Genomic DNA, 18,051 nt, shown 5'->3' with positions numbered 1-18,051 from the left:
CCTGCCCATGAAATAGCCTTGGAATCAATTGTCCAATTACTTTTGGTCCCTTTAAAAACAGGGTGGCACATGTTAAGGAGCTGAAACTCCTAAGCCCTTCATCCAATTTTAATGTGGATACCCTCAAATGAAAGCTGAAAGTCTGAACTTCAACTGCATCTGAACTGTTTTGTTTCAAATTCATTGTGGTAATGTCTATAACCAAAATTAGAACAATGGTGTCTCTGTCCAAATATATATGGACCTAACTGTATACAGACAAACAAAGAGACACTGGGAAAGGGCAGGCAGGGGGAGATAACAGACACAGGACAAGTCAGGGTTCACAGTAGGACAAATCAAGGGCTTCCAGAGTCAGGTTCACACGCCAAAGACAGAGCTATAGCTGACACCACCCTCTGAACACCTGGAAGCTAAATAGCAAACCCGAGCCCAGAATGAAGCAGAGCAAAGTTAACTCTTGACATGATCCACCCAGAGAAAGAGCACACAATACTAAACTCCGGAACGGATCATGACAGTACCCTCCTCTCAAGGGGGGCCACCGGACCCCCAGGTTTTCCAGGATAACGTGCATGAAATGCCCGGACCAGTCGATTAGCATGGACAGATCGTGCAGGGACCCAAGATCGATCCTCAGGACCGTTACCCCTCCAATGGACCAAGTACTGAATAGAACTACGGACCATGCGAGAATCTACAATCTGCTCCACTTCATACTCGGTCTGACCATCCACAGAGACCGGAGGCGGAGGGGATGGAGATCCAGCAGAGGATGGTAAAAATTACTTAAGAAGGGACTTATGAAACACATTGCGAATCCAAAGCGACGGAGGAAGTCGTAAGCGAAAGGCAACTAGATTGATCACCTCAATGATCTCGTAAGGACCAATATACCTGGGACCTAGCTTAGCCGAAGGAACCTTGAGACGAATGTGCCTGGTAGACATCCTCACTTTATCTCCTACCAGGAATATAGGTCCCACAGACCGTCGCTTATCTGCAAAAAGTTTATGTTTGCCCTGAGCCTCTCCGGTGTTCTTCTGGACCTCCCTCCGCACCTCCCCCAAACGTTGCACTGCCATATCAGCCCCTGGACATCCTGAATCCAGCCTAGAAAATTCACCAAAATGAGGGTAAAAACCATAGTTACAGAAGAATGGGGAGGTGCCCGTGGACTGGTTAATCCGATTGTTAAATGCAAACTCAGCCAGGGGCAACGAAGAACACCAATCATCCTGCTGAGATGTAGCAAGACACCTCAAAATCTGTTCAAGAGACTGATTGGTCCTCTCCGTCTGACCGTTAGTCTCAGGATGGTAAGCAGGGGAAAACATCAAACAAACCCCCATTTTTTTACAAAAGGCCCTCCAAAATTTGGCCACAAATTGTACCCCTCTATCAGAAACCACATTCAAAGGCACACCATGCAACCATACAACATGCTCAATAAACAGCTTAGATAATGTTTCAGCATTAGGCAATCCTGCCAGAGGTACAAAATGCGCCCGTTTACTGAATCTGTCAACCACTACCCAGATTACAGTTTTGACATTGGAAGGAGGGAGATCAGTGATAAAATCCATGGACAAATGAGTCCAAGGTTATGGAAGCTCTTAGCACGGGCACAAGTATCACAAGCAGACAGAAACACAGCGACATCAGAGGTCATGGAGGACCACCAAAACAGCCTAGCAATGGCTTTCCGGGTGGCAGAGATCCCCGGGTGTCCACTGAGAGCAGAATCATGGAACTCCTGGAGAACCCTCAATCGGTACTGAACTGGGACAAAAAGCTTATTGTCAGGCAAAGAGGGAGGAGCAAGAGACTGAGCCTTTCGAATCTCCAGCTCCAATTCAGCGGATACCCCCGCAACAACCACCCCGTGCTGACGAATGGAGGAAGGAGGTTCGGGGGGTGATATCAGATCAAAACTGCGAGATAAGGCATCAGCCTTGACATTCTTGGAACCAGGCCAAAAAGTGATTGAAAAATGAAAAAAAAGCGACCACCTAGCCTGTCTAGGAGTTAACTGTTTGGCAGTTTCAATATAAGACAAGTTCTTGTGATCAGTAATCACCGTGATCCGATGAACCGCCCCCTCCAAAAAATGCCTCCATTCTTCAAAAGCCAATTTTATGGCCAATCACTCCCGGTTCCCAACATCATAGTTCCTCTCTGCAGAAGAAAACTTTTGGGAGAAAAAGGCACATGGTCTTAAATTGGTTAAAGTAAGGGATCCCGGAGATAACACCGCCCCCTACTCCCACCTCTGATGCGTCCACCTCTACAATGAATGGTTCAGATAGATCGGGCTGAACTAATACAGGAGCAGTCATAAAACGCTTTTTTAATGTAATAAATGCTTCAACTGCCAAGGATGACCAAACTTTAAGATCAGCCCCATTGCAAATGAGATCGGTGAGAGGCTTGACAACCTGAGAAAACCCCTTAATGAATTTCCGATAATTGGCGAAACTCAGAAAAAGCTGAAACCCCTTGAGGTCTCTGGGTTGCACCCAATCAACAATGGCCTGTACCTTTCCGGGATCCATCTGAAACCCATTGGCAGAAAGGATGATCCCCAGAAAAGAAAGCTCCTGGACACAAAACAAACATTTCTCGGGTTTAGCGAACAGAGAATTTCCCCATAACCTGTGAAGAACAGCACGTAAATGACCAATGTGGGATTCCTTGTCCAGTGAGAAAACAAGGATATCATCCAGGTATACAACCATAAAGCGCCCAATAAAATCAGAAAATACATCATTCATGAAATTTTGAAACACCGCGGGCGCGTTAGTGAGACCGAAGGGCATGACCAAGTTCTCAAACAGACCCTCGGGGGTGAGAAATGCCGTTTTCCACTCATCCCCCTCCTGAATACGGATAAGGTTATATGCTCCCCTAAGATCCAGTTTGGAAAACCACTTCGCCCCAGAAAATTGGTTATAGAGATCAGGAATGAGTGGGAGAGGGTAGGTATTTCTCACCGTAATTTTATTTAGTTTCCGGAAATCGAGGCATGGACGTAAACCACCATCTTTCTTCTTGACCAAAAAAAATCCCGCGGCCACAGGTGAGACAGAGGGACGGATGTGACCTTGGCGAAGACTTTCAGAGATATAGTAACGGGCTTTGGGCAATTTAGCACCTGGAATAAGATTGATGGTACAATCATAAGAACGATGGGGTGGTAAGACCCAGGGCCGTATTTAGAGTTTCTGCTGCCCTAAGCACTTTTAGTGCTGCCTCCCCCATTGGTGACTATGACACTATCCGCAGTGACTTTGGCAAGAATCGCTGATGTGAAAGTCGCCTTTTGCAGCAGATCGGGCAGTTTTTCTGCATCTGCCGCGTAATGGATCACTTACGGCAACACTGCGTTTGGTTTCATTAATTCCCTATGGGATTTGCGGTACTTGCTGTGATTTGGGAAATGCGGTACCATACCTCCCAACTTTTGAAGAAGGGAAAAAGGTGTAAAGGTTGCGGCGCACGTAGTGTGCCGCGGCAAATTTTGGGTCACGCCTCTGACCACACCCATTTCACATTTCACCCATATCCAAGTCCCAACCACACCCATTCAGCACTGCTGATCACACTGTTTCATATACAATAATTAAAACCAAAAAAATATGGCCACGCAGTGTTCCATACTGTATAATGGCTACGCAGTGCTCCACATACTGTATAATGGCCCTACATGATGCTCCATACTGTATAATGACCTCACATGATGCTCAATACTGTATAATGGCCGCACATGATGCTCAATACTGTATAATGGCCCTACATGATGCTCAATACTGTATAATGGCCACACATGATGCTCAATACTGTATAATGACCGCACATGATGCTCAATACTGTATAATGGCCCCACATGATGCTCAATACTGTATAATGGCCGCACATGATGATCCATACTGTATAATGACCGCACATAATGCTCCATACTGTATAATGGCCGCACATGATGCTCCATACTGTATAATGGGCACACATGATGCTCCATACTGTATAATAGCCAGCCACACATGATGCTCAATACTGTATAATGGCCACATATGATGCTCCATACTGTATAATGGCCACACATGATGCTCCATACTGTATAATAACCGCACATGATGCTCCATACAGTATAATGGCCACACAGTGCTCAATAGTGTATAATGGGCACACATGATGCTCCATACTGTATGATGGCCACACAGTGCTCCATACTGTATAAAGGCCACACATGATGCTTCATACTGTATAATGGCCACATATGATGCTCCATGCATACTGTATAATGGCCACACATGATGCTCCATACTGTATGATGGCCACACATGATGCTCCATACTGTATGATGGCCACATATGATGCTCAATACTGTATAATGACCACATATGATGCTCCATGCATACTGTATAATGGCCAACCCCCCCCCTCCCATCATGTATGCATGGCTCATCTCCCCCTCCCTGTATGCATAGGTGGCTCATCTTCCCCTCCCCTGTATGCGTGGCTCATCTCCCCCTCCCTGTATGCATGGGTGGCTCAGGCACTGGCTCATCTCCCATCCCCCCCCTTGTATGAGTGGCCCATCTCCCCCTCCCTGTATGCATGGGTGGCTCAGCACTGGCTCATCCCCCCCCTATGCGTGGCTCATCTCCCCCCCCCCCTATGCGTGGCTCATCTCCCCCTCCCTGCTGTATGTATGCAGCATGGGTGGCGCATGGGTGGCTCAGCACTGGCTCATCCCACCCCCCCCCCTATGCGTGGCTCATCTCCCCCTCCCTGCTGTATGTATGCAGCATGGGTGGCGCATGGGTGGCTCAGCACTGGCTCATCCCACCCCCCCCCCCCCTATGCGTGCACTGGCTCATCTCCCATCCCATCTCCCCCCCCCCCCGGGCCGGCCCCGGGCCCCGCCGTATGCTTGGCTGGCTCGTCATCACCCCCCTGGCCCCTGCCCTGGGCCTGGCCGCGTGGGGGTGGCTCCATCATCGGCTCCCCGACGCGACGCTCCCATCTTGTATGGCTCGTCGGCTCCCCGTCCACCACGGTCCTCCTTCATCCTCCCCGGCTCCCCCCGTCGCTGTCATCATTAAGTTACCTCACTGTACACCGCGGACCGCGGCCGCGCAGAAGAACGGAATCCAGGCTCCACCACCTCTGTGCTCTGTCCCACTCCCTGCGCAGCAATGTCCCTATTTTGCCCCGCCCCCTTATCCCCCCCGGCGCCACCACTGATGCCTCCTTGCTGGCCCAGCCCCCCCCCTTGAAGACATGCGGACAGTATTGTTGACTATGACATACTCACCTCACCTGCTCCAGCGGTGCCGGCTGGTCTGCTCTCAGCGACTGCAACTCGCCCTGTGAGCGCCGCGGTCAGATGGTGCCGCCTGATTAAGGTAATGAATATGCATGCATATTCATCACCTTAATCAGGCGGTACCATGTGACCGCGGCTCACTCAGGGCGAGTTAAGGGGGTGGGGCCAAACCGGACTTTATAATAATAATAATAATTTAAAAAAAAAAAACCTGCTCAGGTGCCGCCCCCCCTGCATTGCTCCACCCTAGGCACGTGCCCTCGAGTGCCTAGTGGCAAATACGGCCCTGGTAAGACCTCAGCCTCTTTTTCGGAGAACACGTCCCAAAAGTCCTTTAGGTACTCCGGAATACCCTCCGGACTAATGGTGGACACAAACACAGCAGAAAGACAACCATTGGAACAATTAGGACCCCATTTAACAATATCACGATATCCCCAGTCCATAACAGGATTATGCCTCTGCAACACCAGTCCCGCAGGAAGATTATTCATAACATAACATGAAATTCGTTCCTGGTGCAAGGACCCCACCTTGAGGAGGAACTCCTCAGAGGCAAATTTAAGGACATTTTGAGCCAATGGTGTTTTATCAATGGCAACTATATGGATGGGAATCTCTAGCCTAAGTGTCTCTAACTTTAACTTGGATACCAGACTAGAGTCAATGAAGTTCATGGAAGATCCACAGTCCACAAATGCTGAAGTGGATGCAAAACCACCTCCAGAACACAGTTCCACCTCTAACAAAACTTTTTGAAATGACGAAAATGGTACCTGAGAGTCTGGATGGCCTCCCAGACCATCACCCAGACTCGGCAGCTTGTTACTCGATGGACAAGAGGGGCAGTCCTTCTTCAAATGTCCCGGATCTCCACAATAAAAACATAATCTCCCATCACGTCGCCGTTTCCTCTCCTTCTCCTTGAAATTGGTGGCACCAACTTCCATTGTCTGCTTGAATGACATCGCCTCAGACTTGGCAGGCAAAACAGGAATCTCACGCTGAATAATTCTTCTCTCCCGTAACCTCCGGTCCATACGAATGGCCTGGGTCATGGCCTCTACCAGGGAACTGGGTGGCGTATGAAGGGCCAGCGCGTCCTTGAGATGATCTGAAAGTCCTCTCTCAAACAGGTGCTTCAGAGCAGCGTCACCCCAAGACACCTCAACGGACCACCGCCTAATCTCAGAATAATACTGTTCAACAGTGAATTCATTCTGGGAGAGACTCATGATAATGTCCTCTCCTACCCTGACCGGGTCTGGTTCGTCATAAATCAGTCCCAAAGCCTCAAAGAATTTGTCCACAGACACACGTTCAGGGGCAGAAGCAGGTAAAGAGAAGGCCCATGACTGAGGTCCCTCCCGCAGTAAGGAGATGATTATCCCCACCCGCTGACTCATCTCCAGAAGATCTGGGTCTAAGAGAAAAAAAAAAGCTTGCAACTCTCCTTAAAAGTAAAAAATCTCTCCCTCTCCCCAGAAAAGGTATCTGGGAGCTTGACTGTAGGTTCAGGAGAGTGCAAAGAGACATCAACAGTGTCAGAGCGCTTACAGTCAGTCTGCAATGATTTAACTGTGTCAGAAAACTCCCTTTGCAGGTGGTTATGAGAAGAGGACAAGGCCCTCTATTCCACAAACAGGTCTTGTATCATAACTGTCAAGCTATCCATTTTATCCGCCAAGGTATAGAGCGGATCCATAGCAAACAGAGCAGAGGAAAAAAAAATGCAGAAATCCCTTTAAATGTGTTGGTCAGCTATAATGTCATGCAGCTGCAGTGCAGTACAGCGCAACCTCCACCAGAAGGAGCCTGGTAGGGAAGCCAGACTGCACACACAGAGCAACTGAACAGACGCCACCTATTGGCGAGAGCGAAGTCAGGAAAACCAAGTCAGAGAACAACAGTACAAAAGGATTTAGACAGAATGGATAGTCAGGACATAGCAAGGGATCAGTAAACCAGGACGGGCTAAATACGGTACAATAGGGACAAACTGAAATGGAGTCAAAAAGTCAAGCCAAGAGATCAGAACCAGGGAGTCAAGCAGTTATACAGACAAACAAAAAGACACTGGGAAAGGGCAGGCAGGGGGAGATAACGGACACAGGACAAGTCAGGGTTCACAGTAGGACAAATCAAGGGCTTCCAGAGTCAGGTTCACACGCCAAAGACAGACCTATAGCTGACACCACCCTCTGGATACCTGGAAGATAAATAGCAAACCCAAGCCCAGAATGAGGCAGAGCAAAGTTAACCCTTGACATGATCCACCCAGAGAAAGAGCAGACAAGACTAAACTCCGGAACGGATCATGACAGTTGGATAGGGAGATTATGGGTTTGGGTATTGGTCTGGTATACAAAGGGGTTGTGGTGGTTTAACAATGAAGACTTCCCTTGTTTGGTCGATATTTTTAAAGTGTGTGGCAAAGTCCTCAGCAGAGATGAGGGAGGTTGGAGGGGGTATTGGGGGGCGGAGGAGGGAGTTAAAGGTTATTAATGACTGTTTGGGGTTGTAGGATAGGGAAGATACGAGGGTTGTGAAGTAGGCCTGTTTAGCAGAGGTGATAGCTGAGTTGAATGCGAGTGTTGTTTGTTTGAATGCAGTGAAGTCGTCTTGCGAATGTGTTTTCTTCCAACGCCGCTCATCAACTCTGGACACTTGCCGGAGCTTTTTAGTGATGTTATTGTGCCAGGGTTGTCTGCTGATACGTCGCACTCTGCCATGAATGAGAGGGTTGACCGCGTCAATAGGTGATGCAAGATTGGCATTGTAGAAAGCAATAGCACTGTCTGTGTTGTGGAGTGAGGATATTGATGCCAGTGGTAGGATAGAGTCAGAGAGTGTGTGGGTGTCTAGGTGTGCAAGGTTTCTGCGGGGGTGCGCATGTTGCTCGACATAGGTGACCAGTGAGGATGACAGGGATGAGAAGGTGAACAGATGGTGATCGGATAGAGGGAGAGGGGAGGTGGTGAAGTTAGAGAGCAGAGACGGCTGAAGACCAGGTCTAGCGTATGTCCGTCTGTGTGGGTGGCTGTGGAGGACCACTGAGCAAGCCCAAAAGATGAAGTAAGGGACAGAAGTTTGGAGGCGGTTAACTGAAGGGTGTCAGTGGGGATGTTGAAGTCACCCATGATGATGGTGGGAGTGTCAGCAGAGAGAAAGTGAAGAAGCCAGGTGGAGAATTGATCAATAAAGGCAGTGGCCGGGCCCGGAGGTCGGTATATGATGGTCACTTGGAGGTTGGAGGGAGAGTAGATGCGAACAGAGTGGACTTCAAAAGAGGGGAGGATAAGTGATGGAAGAGGTGGGATTGGGTTAAAGGTGCAGTTTGAAGAAAGGAGAAGACCCACTCCTGCACCATGTTTGTTGCCAAGGCGAGGGGTGTGGGTGAAGTGGAGGCCGCCGTAACACAGTGCAGCAGGGGAGGCGGTGTCAGAAGGTGTTAGCCATGTTTCTGTGAGGCCGAGGAAGGCAAGATTGCGAGAGAGAAAAAGGTCATGAATCACATGAAGCTTATTGCAGATTTAGCGGGCATTTCAGAGTGCTCCAGAGAGAGGGAGCAGGAGGGTGGGCATCAGGGGTACGGGTTTTATGTTGGAAAGATTAGGGTAGTTCATTAGATAGGGATCGGTAGGACGGGGTAGTAATGGGAGGTATGAGCTGTGAGGGTCCAGGGTTGGGAGATATGTCTCCAGCATTGAGGAGAAACAGAGAAAGGGAGAGCAGGTGGGAGAAGGAGTGTGGCAGGCTTGTTTTGTGTTTTATTAGGACAGATTTGAGGTTGAGGAGCAGGTCAGCAGAGGAAGACAGGTGGGTAGGTAAGAGGGAAGGGGAGATGATTATTTGGTTAGAGGGTGCTGGGGTTTGTGGATAGCAAAGGAGAGAGAGGATTAGTGGAGCAAACTCTAGAAGGGCATATGTAAACATGGTGAAGGAGTAAGATGGGTTAATACAAAAGCAAGATCTAAGTAATAGGAAGTGCTTATTCAGCAGAGATACCCAAAAGACAGATACATAGAGTGGAGTCCTGATTCCTGCCGAGACTAACTGCCGTTGAAATAACTGCACTTCACAATACTTTAGCTGCCGGGAGACGCATGCCTGACCTGCACACGTGACCCCCTAGAATGCTACTAAATTTATAGGACTAAGTAGAGGATCAGGTGAAAGGGATTGTGGGAGCTGATTTGGGATAAATTAGCAATTGGCCAACACACCGGGGGAGGTTACATGATCAAAGGCACTAAGCTTGGCTTCAACCATATGCTGTAACACCTTGCACCCAATAGTATCTCCTCTGACACCAGCATGGATGTACAGCAGTAAGTACTGAATACAATGCAACAAATGAATTTAGCAAACATTTAGCAGGCACTGTTATATGCCATTAAAGTAAATGTTGCAGGATGATAAGCAGCAGATGACAGCAAGCAGAGATTGTACCTGTGTGAAGAGTATTAAGTGAGTTTCAACACCGAAGAGGCATCTTTCTCAAGTAAAAAAAAACAAAAAAACAACAACAGATAACACATACTCAATACAACATACTGGATGTCCTGTTGTATCCAGTATTCTGGTGTGTTTTTTTACACTTGAGAAAGATGTTGGTTCTGCATTGAAACTCGTAGTGGTTAATATAAAAACCTTCAGGGAATATCACAGCAGGAGACTTCTTCTCCAGCAGCGCAGCCAATTTTAAACATGATTTTGATCGTAGTTTGGAAAGCTTTACCCTATTGGGTGCTTCTCCCTCCAATTATTTATTCTCTATTTTTATGGATTTTGAAAATCATACTCTAGCCTAGTCTTGATGAATTGGGGCCTAAATTATATACTGGGAAAGGGCTGGTATCTGTAATATTTTGCCGTTCAGTGTATAATACTGGTGTAGAAAACAAGACTGAACACAAGACCCTCACAGCCTTCTACACATCATATGGGAGATTTCATTACACCTTCTCTCCATCTACCTGATGATCCTGAGGAACATTGGCATCTTCTTGTTTAAAGTCCTGTAGAAGAAGAGGACGGGGACATCTCTCTGGTGTTGTTCTCTCACTGGATAGATCTGGAGGAAACATATACAGGGACTGAATTTATTATTTACATACAGATAATTATAGGTTGTGTGTATTTAGTCCTGTCTATTACCTGGTGATATGAGGGGCTGGGGAACCTCCATCATGACATCTTTGTACAGATGTTTGTGTCCTTCTAAATACTCCCACTCCTCCATGGAGAAATAGATGGTGACATCCTGACACCTTATAGGAACCTGACACATACAATGATACCGTCATCCCTCGATCCCTCCATAGCGTTACTGTATAATGTCCCAGCATTCCCAGCAGTGTCACCTCTCCAGTCAGCAGCTCAATCATCTTGTAGATGAGTTCTAGGATCTTCTGGTCATTGATGTCCTCATGTATCAGGGGGTGAAGTGGAGGCCTCATGATTGGGTTCAGGGGTCTTCCCCATCCCTCAGACACAGGGGCCTGACAGTGCTCACTAGAGGTCTTCTTCACTACTGTGTAATCCTGGTTATGGAGAGACACATTACTAAACCTCACTACAGACATTTCCAGAGTCCTCACCTCTCCAGTTCTGTCCATCTGTTATTCCCATAGATAAGAATGATGTAATGTGACGTCATCAGAATCTCTCACCTCTCCAGTAAGCTGGAAGAGGATCTCTAGGGTGAGGGGTAATATCCTCTCCGCCATCTTGTCCCTGTCCCTATTCATCCTTGTAGGGTCACTCAGGAGAATTCTCTTATATAGAAGATCTCCACTGAGAGGATCAGATATTGTAGAGACCTGAATGGGGATAAGAGAACGATATAACATCATAACGTACAAAAAATAAATATGAATCATGCTGAAGAAAATTGAAATAATTTAAATGAGGGTAAGTACGATGACAAGAAATTTGTGTTTCAACTTTCTCAGTTCTATGTCCAACATATCAAAAGAAAACATCATCATTTGAGGAGCTGTACAATTAAGGAGGTCGTCATGCAGTGAGGTAGAGACTTCTTTTAGTCTGCCTAGGGAGCGTCAATCTTTAGAATTGTGGTTTATAGTGGCAATAATGATCTTCTATGAAAGCCACAAGCAGACATCGAAGCCAGAACGTAAGAAATACAGTTTTCAGAGCCCGAAAGCAGCATTTATGGGGAACCTGTCACCTCAAAATTCTCCAGATATGACAGTAATTTGAACATAAACATTGGTTTAATCGTGGTCAGCTGGATGAGGAAGCAGCGGATGCAGGGAGAACACGATGTTACATTCTTCCTGCTTAAACTGCTTCTAATTATCTGCCGATGGAGGCAGCAGATACAGGCACTGTTCATTACACAAGGAGCGCAGCTGTAATCACTTCCCAGCACAATGATTGCTAGCATAACAAGTTATATGTACCCATCAAGGGCGCCCATCCTATATAAAAATCGCCAGTTGGGACTTCCGGCCGCTGTCCCCGAATCCCATAAGGCACCGCAGCAGTGTCACTTGCGCCTGCGCAAGTGACATACAGGGTGTCCGGCGGTTGCTGGCAGGGTGTCTCCAGTGCCCAGCAGTGCTGCGTGGGTGTCCGGCGCTGCTTGGGGCTCTGCCGACATTTTGCAACAGACCAGAGCCCCGGCACTTCCACGGTTCCATGTGCGGTGGTCTCTGCGAAAATGGCCGACGCCGGGGGGGCACATGCACAGATGGTGATCTCGGGACCAAGATCTCGAGAGATGAGATTTCAGCGCCTTATAATCTGAAAAATATGGTATGTTGGAAAGCATAAACGGTGTGAGACATGTCCGCTGTTCCTGTCAGCACCACTAAGCATACACGTTAAAGGGAACTTGTCACCACCAAAATCGAAGATGAGCTAAGCCCACAGGCATCAGGGGCTTATCTACAGCATTCTGTAATGCTGTAGATAAGCCCCCGATGTATCCTGATGAGATGAGAAAAAGAGGTTAGATTATACTCACCCAGGGGCGGTCCCGCTGCGGTCCGGGTCCGATAGGCATCGCGGTCCAGTCCGGGGCCTCCCATCTTCTTACGATGACGGCCTCTTGTAGTCATGCTGCGGCTCCGGCGCAGGCGTACTTTGTCTGCCCTGTTGAGGGCAGAGCAAAGTACTGAGGTGCGCAGGCGCCGGGCCTCTGACCTTTCCCAGCGCCTGCACACTGCAGTACTTTACTCTGCCCTCAACAGGGCAGACAAAGTACGCTGGAGCCGCAGCGTGAATACAAGAAGAGGACGTCATCATAAGAAGATCGGAGGCGCTGGAGCGGACGCGATGCCCATCGTACCGCCCCTGGGTGAGTATGATCTAACCTCTTTTTCTCATCTTTCAGGATACATCGGGGGCTTATCTATAGCATTACAGAATGCTGTAGATAAGCCCCTGATGCCAGTGCGCTTAGCTCACCTTCGATTTTGGAGGTGACAGGTTCCCTTTAATGTCACCACACTCCCGATGCGAAAGCATTGGGCATATTTCTAGTAATAAATATAAACGGCAGTATGTTCTCTGGCACTGAGGGGTTACTGTCCCCTGCGCCCAGCAATGGGGAATCTCCAGCACCTACCTCCTCTTGCAGAGCCGAACACCACATATATGGCTGTTCTGTACGCACAGGACCTGTGATGAGGTCGCAGGAGGGGAGGAGTCAGGGGTCACATGATCAGTGTCTGCAGGACTCAGCTTTGCTGGTTGTCATGGTGCTGGATGAGGGGAAGTTTATGCGTGGAGTCAGGAGGGGTTTACAGTGTGGATGTAGCAGAGCCGTGTGTGCACAAGGTGTACGGAGCGTAGCCACGTGTGTACGAGGTGTACAGAGCAGAGCCGTGTGTGTGCAAGGTGTACGGAGTGGAGCCGCGTGTGTACGAGGTGTACAGAGTGGAGCCATATGTTTATCTGAGGTCACCGAGAGAGATACAGCCTCCTCCATTATATCTGAGGTCAATGACAGAGATAGAGCCTCCTCCATTATATCTGAGGTCACTGACAGAGATGGAGCCTCCTCCATTATATCTGAGGTCACTGGCAGAGATAGAGCCTCCTCCATTATATCTGAGGTCACTGGCAGAGATAGAACCTCTTCCATTATATCTGAGGTCACTGACAGAGATACAGCCTCCTCCATTATATCTGAGGTCACTGACAGCGATAGAGCCTCCTCCATTATATCTGAGGTCACTGACAGAGATAGAGCCTCCTCCATTATATCCGAGGTCACTGACATAGATAGAACCTCTTCCATTATATCTGAGGTCACTGACAGAGATACAGCCTCCTCCATTATATCTGAGGTCACTGACAGCGATAGAGCCTCCTCCATTATATCTGAGGTCACTGACAGAGATAGAGCCTCCTCCATTATATCCGAGGTCACTAACATAGATAGAGCTTCCTCCATTATATCTGAGGGCACTGACAGAGATAGAGCTTCCTCCATTATATCTGAGGTCACTGACCGAGATAGAGCCTCCTCCATTATATCCGAGGTCACTGACAGAGATAGAGCCTCCTCCATTATATCTGAGGTCACTGACAGAGATAGAGCCTCCTCCATTATATCCGAGGTCACTGACAGAGATAGAGCTTCCTCCATTATATCCGAGGTCACTGACAGAGATAGAGCCTCCTCCATTATATCTGAGGTCACTGACAGAGATAGAGCCTCCTCCATTATATCCGAGGTCACTGACAGAGATAGAGCTTCCTCCATTATATCCGAGGTCACTGACAGAGATAGAGCTTCCTCCATTATATCTGAGGTCACTGACAGAGATAGATCCTCCTCCATTATATCTGAGGTCACTGACAGAGATAGAGCCTCCTCCATTATATCTGAGGTCACTGACAGAGATAGAGCCTCCTCCATTATATCTGAGGTCACTGACAGAGATAGAGCCTCCTCCATTATATCTGAGGTCACTGGCAGAGATAGAACCTCTTCCATTATATCTGAGGTCACTGACAGAGATAACGCCTCCTCCATTATATCTGAGGTCACTGGCAGAGATAGAACCTCCTCCATTATATCTGAGGTCACTGACAGAGATAGAGCCTCCTCCATTATATCTGAGGTCACTGACAGAGATAGAGCCCCCTCCATTATATCTGAGGTCACTGACAGAGATAGAGCCTCCTCCATTATATCTGAGGACACTGACAGAGATAGAGCCTCCTCAATTATATTTGAGGTCACTGACAAAGATAGAGCCTCCTTCATTATATCTGAGGTCACTGACAGAGATGGAGCCTCCTCCATTATATCTGAGGTCACTGACAGAGATAGAGCCTCCTCCATTATATCTGAGGTCACTGACAGAGATAGAGCCTCCTCCATTATATTTGAGGTCACTGACAAAGATAAAGCCTCCTCCATTATATCTGAGGTCAGTGACAGAGATAGAGCCTCCTCCATTATATCTGAGGTAACTGACAAAGATAGAGCCTCCTCCATTATATCTGATGTCACTGGCAGAGATAGAGCCTCCTCCATTATATCTGAGGTCACTGACAGAGATAGAGCCTCCTCCATTATATCTGAGGTCACTGACAGAGATAGAGCCTCCTCCATTATATCTGAAGTCACTGACAGAGATAGAGCCTCCTCCATTATATCTGAGGTCACTGACAGAGATAGAGCCTCCTCCATTATATCTGAGGTCACTGACAGAGATAGAGCCTCCTCCATTATATCTGAGGTAACTGACATAGAGCCTCCTCCATTATACCTGAGGTCAGGTACGGACTGGGGCTGAAATTCAGTCCTGGCGTTTGAAATCACACAGGCCCATGTTGTCCCCGTCCCCACAAACCAGATAGGATATATTACTAATATTACCCTGGATGAAGGAAAGGAAGATTTTCTACAAGATCAATATTTCTAATGATACCCGTGGCCTGCTGGGGTAAGTCACGGAGTCAGCAACTTTGTGCTCCATCACAACTCTTAACAGTATGGGTATCTTGAGAACACCGATTCTGTTAACAACATAGCAGACAAGGCAACCCATGACCAGACAGACATTTGCCAGATGGCCAGTCCGGCCCTGCCTGAGGTCACTGACAGAGATAGAGCCTCCTCCATTATATCTGAGGTCACTGACAGAGATAGAGCCTCTTCCATTATATCTGAAATCACTGACAGAGATAGAGCCTCTTCCATTATATCTGAGGTCACTGACAGAGATAGAGCCTCCTCCATTATATCTGAGGTCACTGACAGAGATAGAGCCTCCTCCATTATATCTGAGGTCACTGACAGAGATAGAGCCCCCTCCATTATATCTGAGGTCACTGACAGAGATAGAGCCCCCTCCATTATATCTGAGGTCACTGACAGAGATAGAGCCTCCTCCATTATATCTGAGGACACTGACAGAGATAGAGCCTCCTCAATTATATTTGAGGTCACTGACAAAGATAGAGCCTCCTTCATTATATCTGAGGTCACTGACAGAGATGGAGCCTCCTCCATTATATCTGAGGTCACTGACAGAGATAGAGCCTCCTCCATTATATCTGAGGTCACTGACAGAGATAGAGCCTCCTCCATTATATTTGAGGTCACTGACAAAGATAAAGCCTCCTCCATTATATCTGAGGTCAGTGACAGAGATAGAGCCTCCTCCATTATATCTGAGGTAACTGACAAAGATAGAGCCTCCTCCATTATATCTGATGTCACTGGCAGAGATAGAGCCTCCTCCATTATATCTGAGGTCACTGACAGAGATAGAGCCTCCTCCATTATATCTGAGGTCACTGACAGAGATAGAGCCTCCTCCATTATATCTGAAGTCACTGACAGAGATAGAGCCTCCTCCATTATATCTGAGGTCACTGACAGAGATAGAGCCTCCTCCATTATATCTGAGGTCACTGACAGAGATAGAGCCTCCTCCATTATATCTGAGGTAACTGACATAGAGCCTCCTCCATTATACCTGAGGTCAGGTACGGACTGGGGCTGAAATTCAGTCCTGGCGTTTGAAATCACACAGGCCCATGTTGTCCCCGTCCCCACAAACCAGATAGGATATATTACTAATATTACCCTGGATGAAGGAAAGGAAGATTTTCTACAAGATCAATATTTCTAATGATACCCGTGGCCTGCTGGGGTAAGTCACGGAGTCAGCAACTTTGTGCTCCATCACAACTCTTAACAGTATGGGTATCTTGAGAACACCGATTCTGTTAACAACATAGCAGACAAGGCAACCCATGACCAGACAGACATTTGCCAGATGGCCAGTCCGGCCCTGCCTGAGGTCACTGACAGAGATAGAGCCTCCTCCATTATATCTGATGTCACTGACAGAGATAGAGCCTCTTCCATTATATCTGAGGTCACTGACAGAGATAGAGCCTCTTCCATTATATCTGAAATCACTGACAGAGATAGAGCCTCTTCCATTATATCTGAGGTCACTGACAGAGATAGAGCCTCCTCCATTATATCTGAGGTCACTGACAGAGATAGAGCCTCCTCCATTATATCTGAAATCACTGACAGAGATAGAGCCTCCTCCATTATATCTGAGGTCACTGACAGAGATAGAGCCTCTTCCATTATATCTGAAATCACTGACAGAGATAGAGCCTCCTCCATTATATCTGAGGTCACTGACAGAGAGAGCCTCCTCTATTATATCTGAGGTCACTGACAGAGATAAAGCCTCCTCCATTATATCTGAGGTCACTGACAGAGATAGAGCCTCCTCCATTATATCTGATGTCACTGACAGAGATAGAGCCTCTTCCATTATATCTGAAATCACTGACAGAGATAGAGCCTCCTCCATTATATCTGAGGTCACTGACAGAGATAGAGCCTCCTCTATTATATCTGAGGTCACTGACAGAGATGGAGCCTCCTCCATTATATCTGAGGTCACTGACAGAGATAGAGCCTCCTCTATTATATCTGAGGTCACTGACAGAGATAGTTAAATAAATAGGGCAGCACACTGCAGCGCCAAAACATGCAAACTTGAAAAAACGAAATTTGAACTGCATTACTGCACTAGAAATATGAAAAATGAGAGCTTTTAGCGCACAAAAATGGCCAATTTTATGTGTACCTCGTAGCCACGTTAAGGCATCTCTCTTATACGAGGTCCTACGTTTGACCTACCTCACTGAGAATAAACGTCTCCATCTGAATGGGTACATGTAAAAACCTCTTCTTGGACTCAAATTCTCTATGTGGAGGGGTATTGGACCTACTATAATTAAAACACCTGAAGCTAGGAGGCGGGGAGTGCACGATCAGAAGGCTAGAGAATACATTTCAAAAACCTGACCTGCACATCCAAACATAGACTGAGTGTGAACAGGTGCTGAACCCAGAGTCGCCAACTCGTATATAGTTAAATAAATAGGGCAGCACACTGCAGCGCCAAAACATGCAAACTTGAAAAAACGAAATTTGAACTGCATTACTGCACTAGAAATATGAAAAATGAGAGCTTTTAGCGCACAAAAATGGCCAATTTTATGTGTACCTCGTAGCCACGTTAAGGCATCTCTCTTATACGAGGTCCTACGTTTGACCTACCTCACTGAGAATAAACGTCTCCATCTGAATGGGTACATGTAAAAACCTCTTCTTGGACTCAAATTCTCTCTCTATGTGGAGGGATATTGGACCTACTATAATTAAAACACCTGAAGCTAGGAGGCGGGGAGTG

The 18,051-nt window shown here is 47.3% G+C and overlaps 1 protein-coding gene across 1 annotated transcript in view; it reads right to left on the bottom strand.

Annotated features, from left to right (window-relative positions):
* The window catches only part of LOC138664150 (oocyte zinc finger protein XlCOF22-like), a 121,573-nt gene extending 108,590 nt beyond the window's left edge, over positions 1–12,983 (bottom strand). The window contains exons 1-5 of the mRNA XM_069750593.1: positions 12,930–12,983; positions 11,005–11,154; positions 10,696–10,875; positions 10,490–10,613; positions 10,309–10,406 (exon numbers count right to left, since the gene is read on the bottom strand). Of these exons, the coding sequence (XP_069606694.1) occupies positions 10,309–10,406; positions 10,490–10,613; positions 10,696–10,875; positions 11,005–11,154; positions 12,930–12,956 (579 nt within the window). The 5' untranslated portion in view covers positions 12,957–12,983. The remainder of the gene's footprint in view (positions 1–10,308; positions 10,407–10,489; positions 10,614–10,695; positions 10,876–11,004; positions 11,155–12,929) is intronic.
* Positions 12,984–18,051: the final 5,068 nt, after the last annotated feature.

The sequence above is a fragment of the Ranitomeya imitator genome, chromosome 2, assembly GCF_032444005.1.
Source record: "Ranitomeya imitator isolate aRanImi1 chromosome 2, aRanImi1.pri, whole genome shotgun sequence".
NCBI classification, from domain to species: domain Eukaryota; kingdom Metazoa; phylum Chordata; class Amphibia; order Anura; family Dendrobatidae; genus Ranitomeya; species Ranitomeya imitator.
Note: the sequence above shows the minus strand (reverse complement) of the source record. Positions and strands in the feature narration are given on the sequence as shown.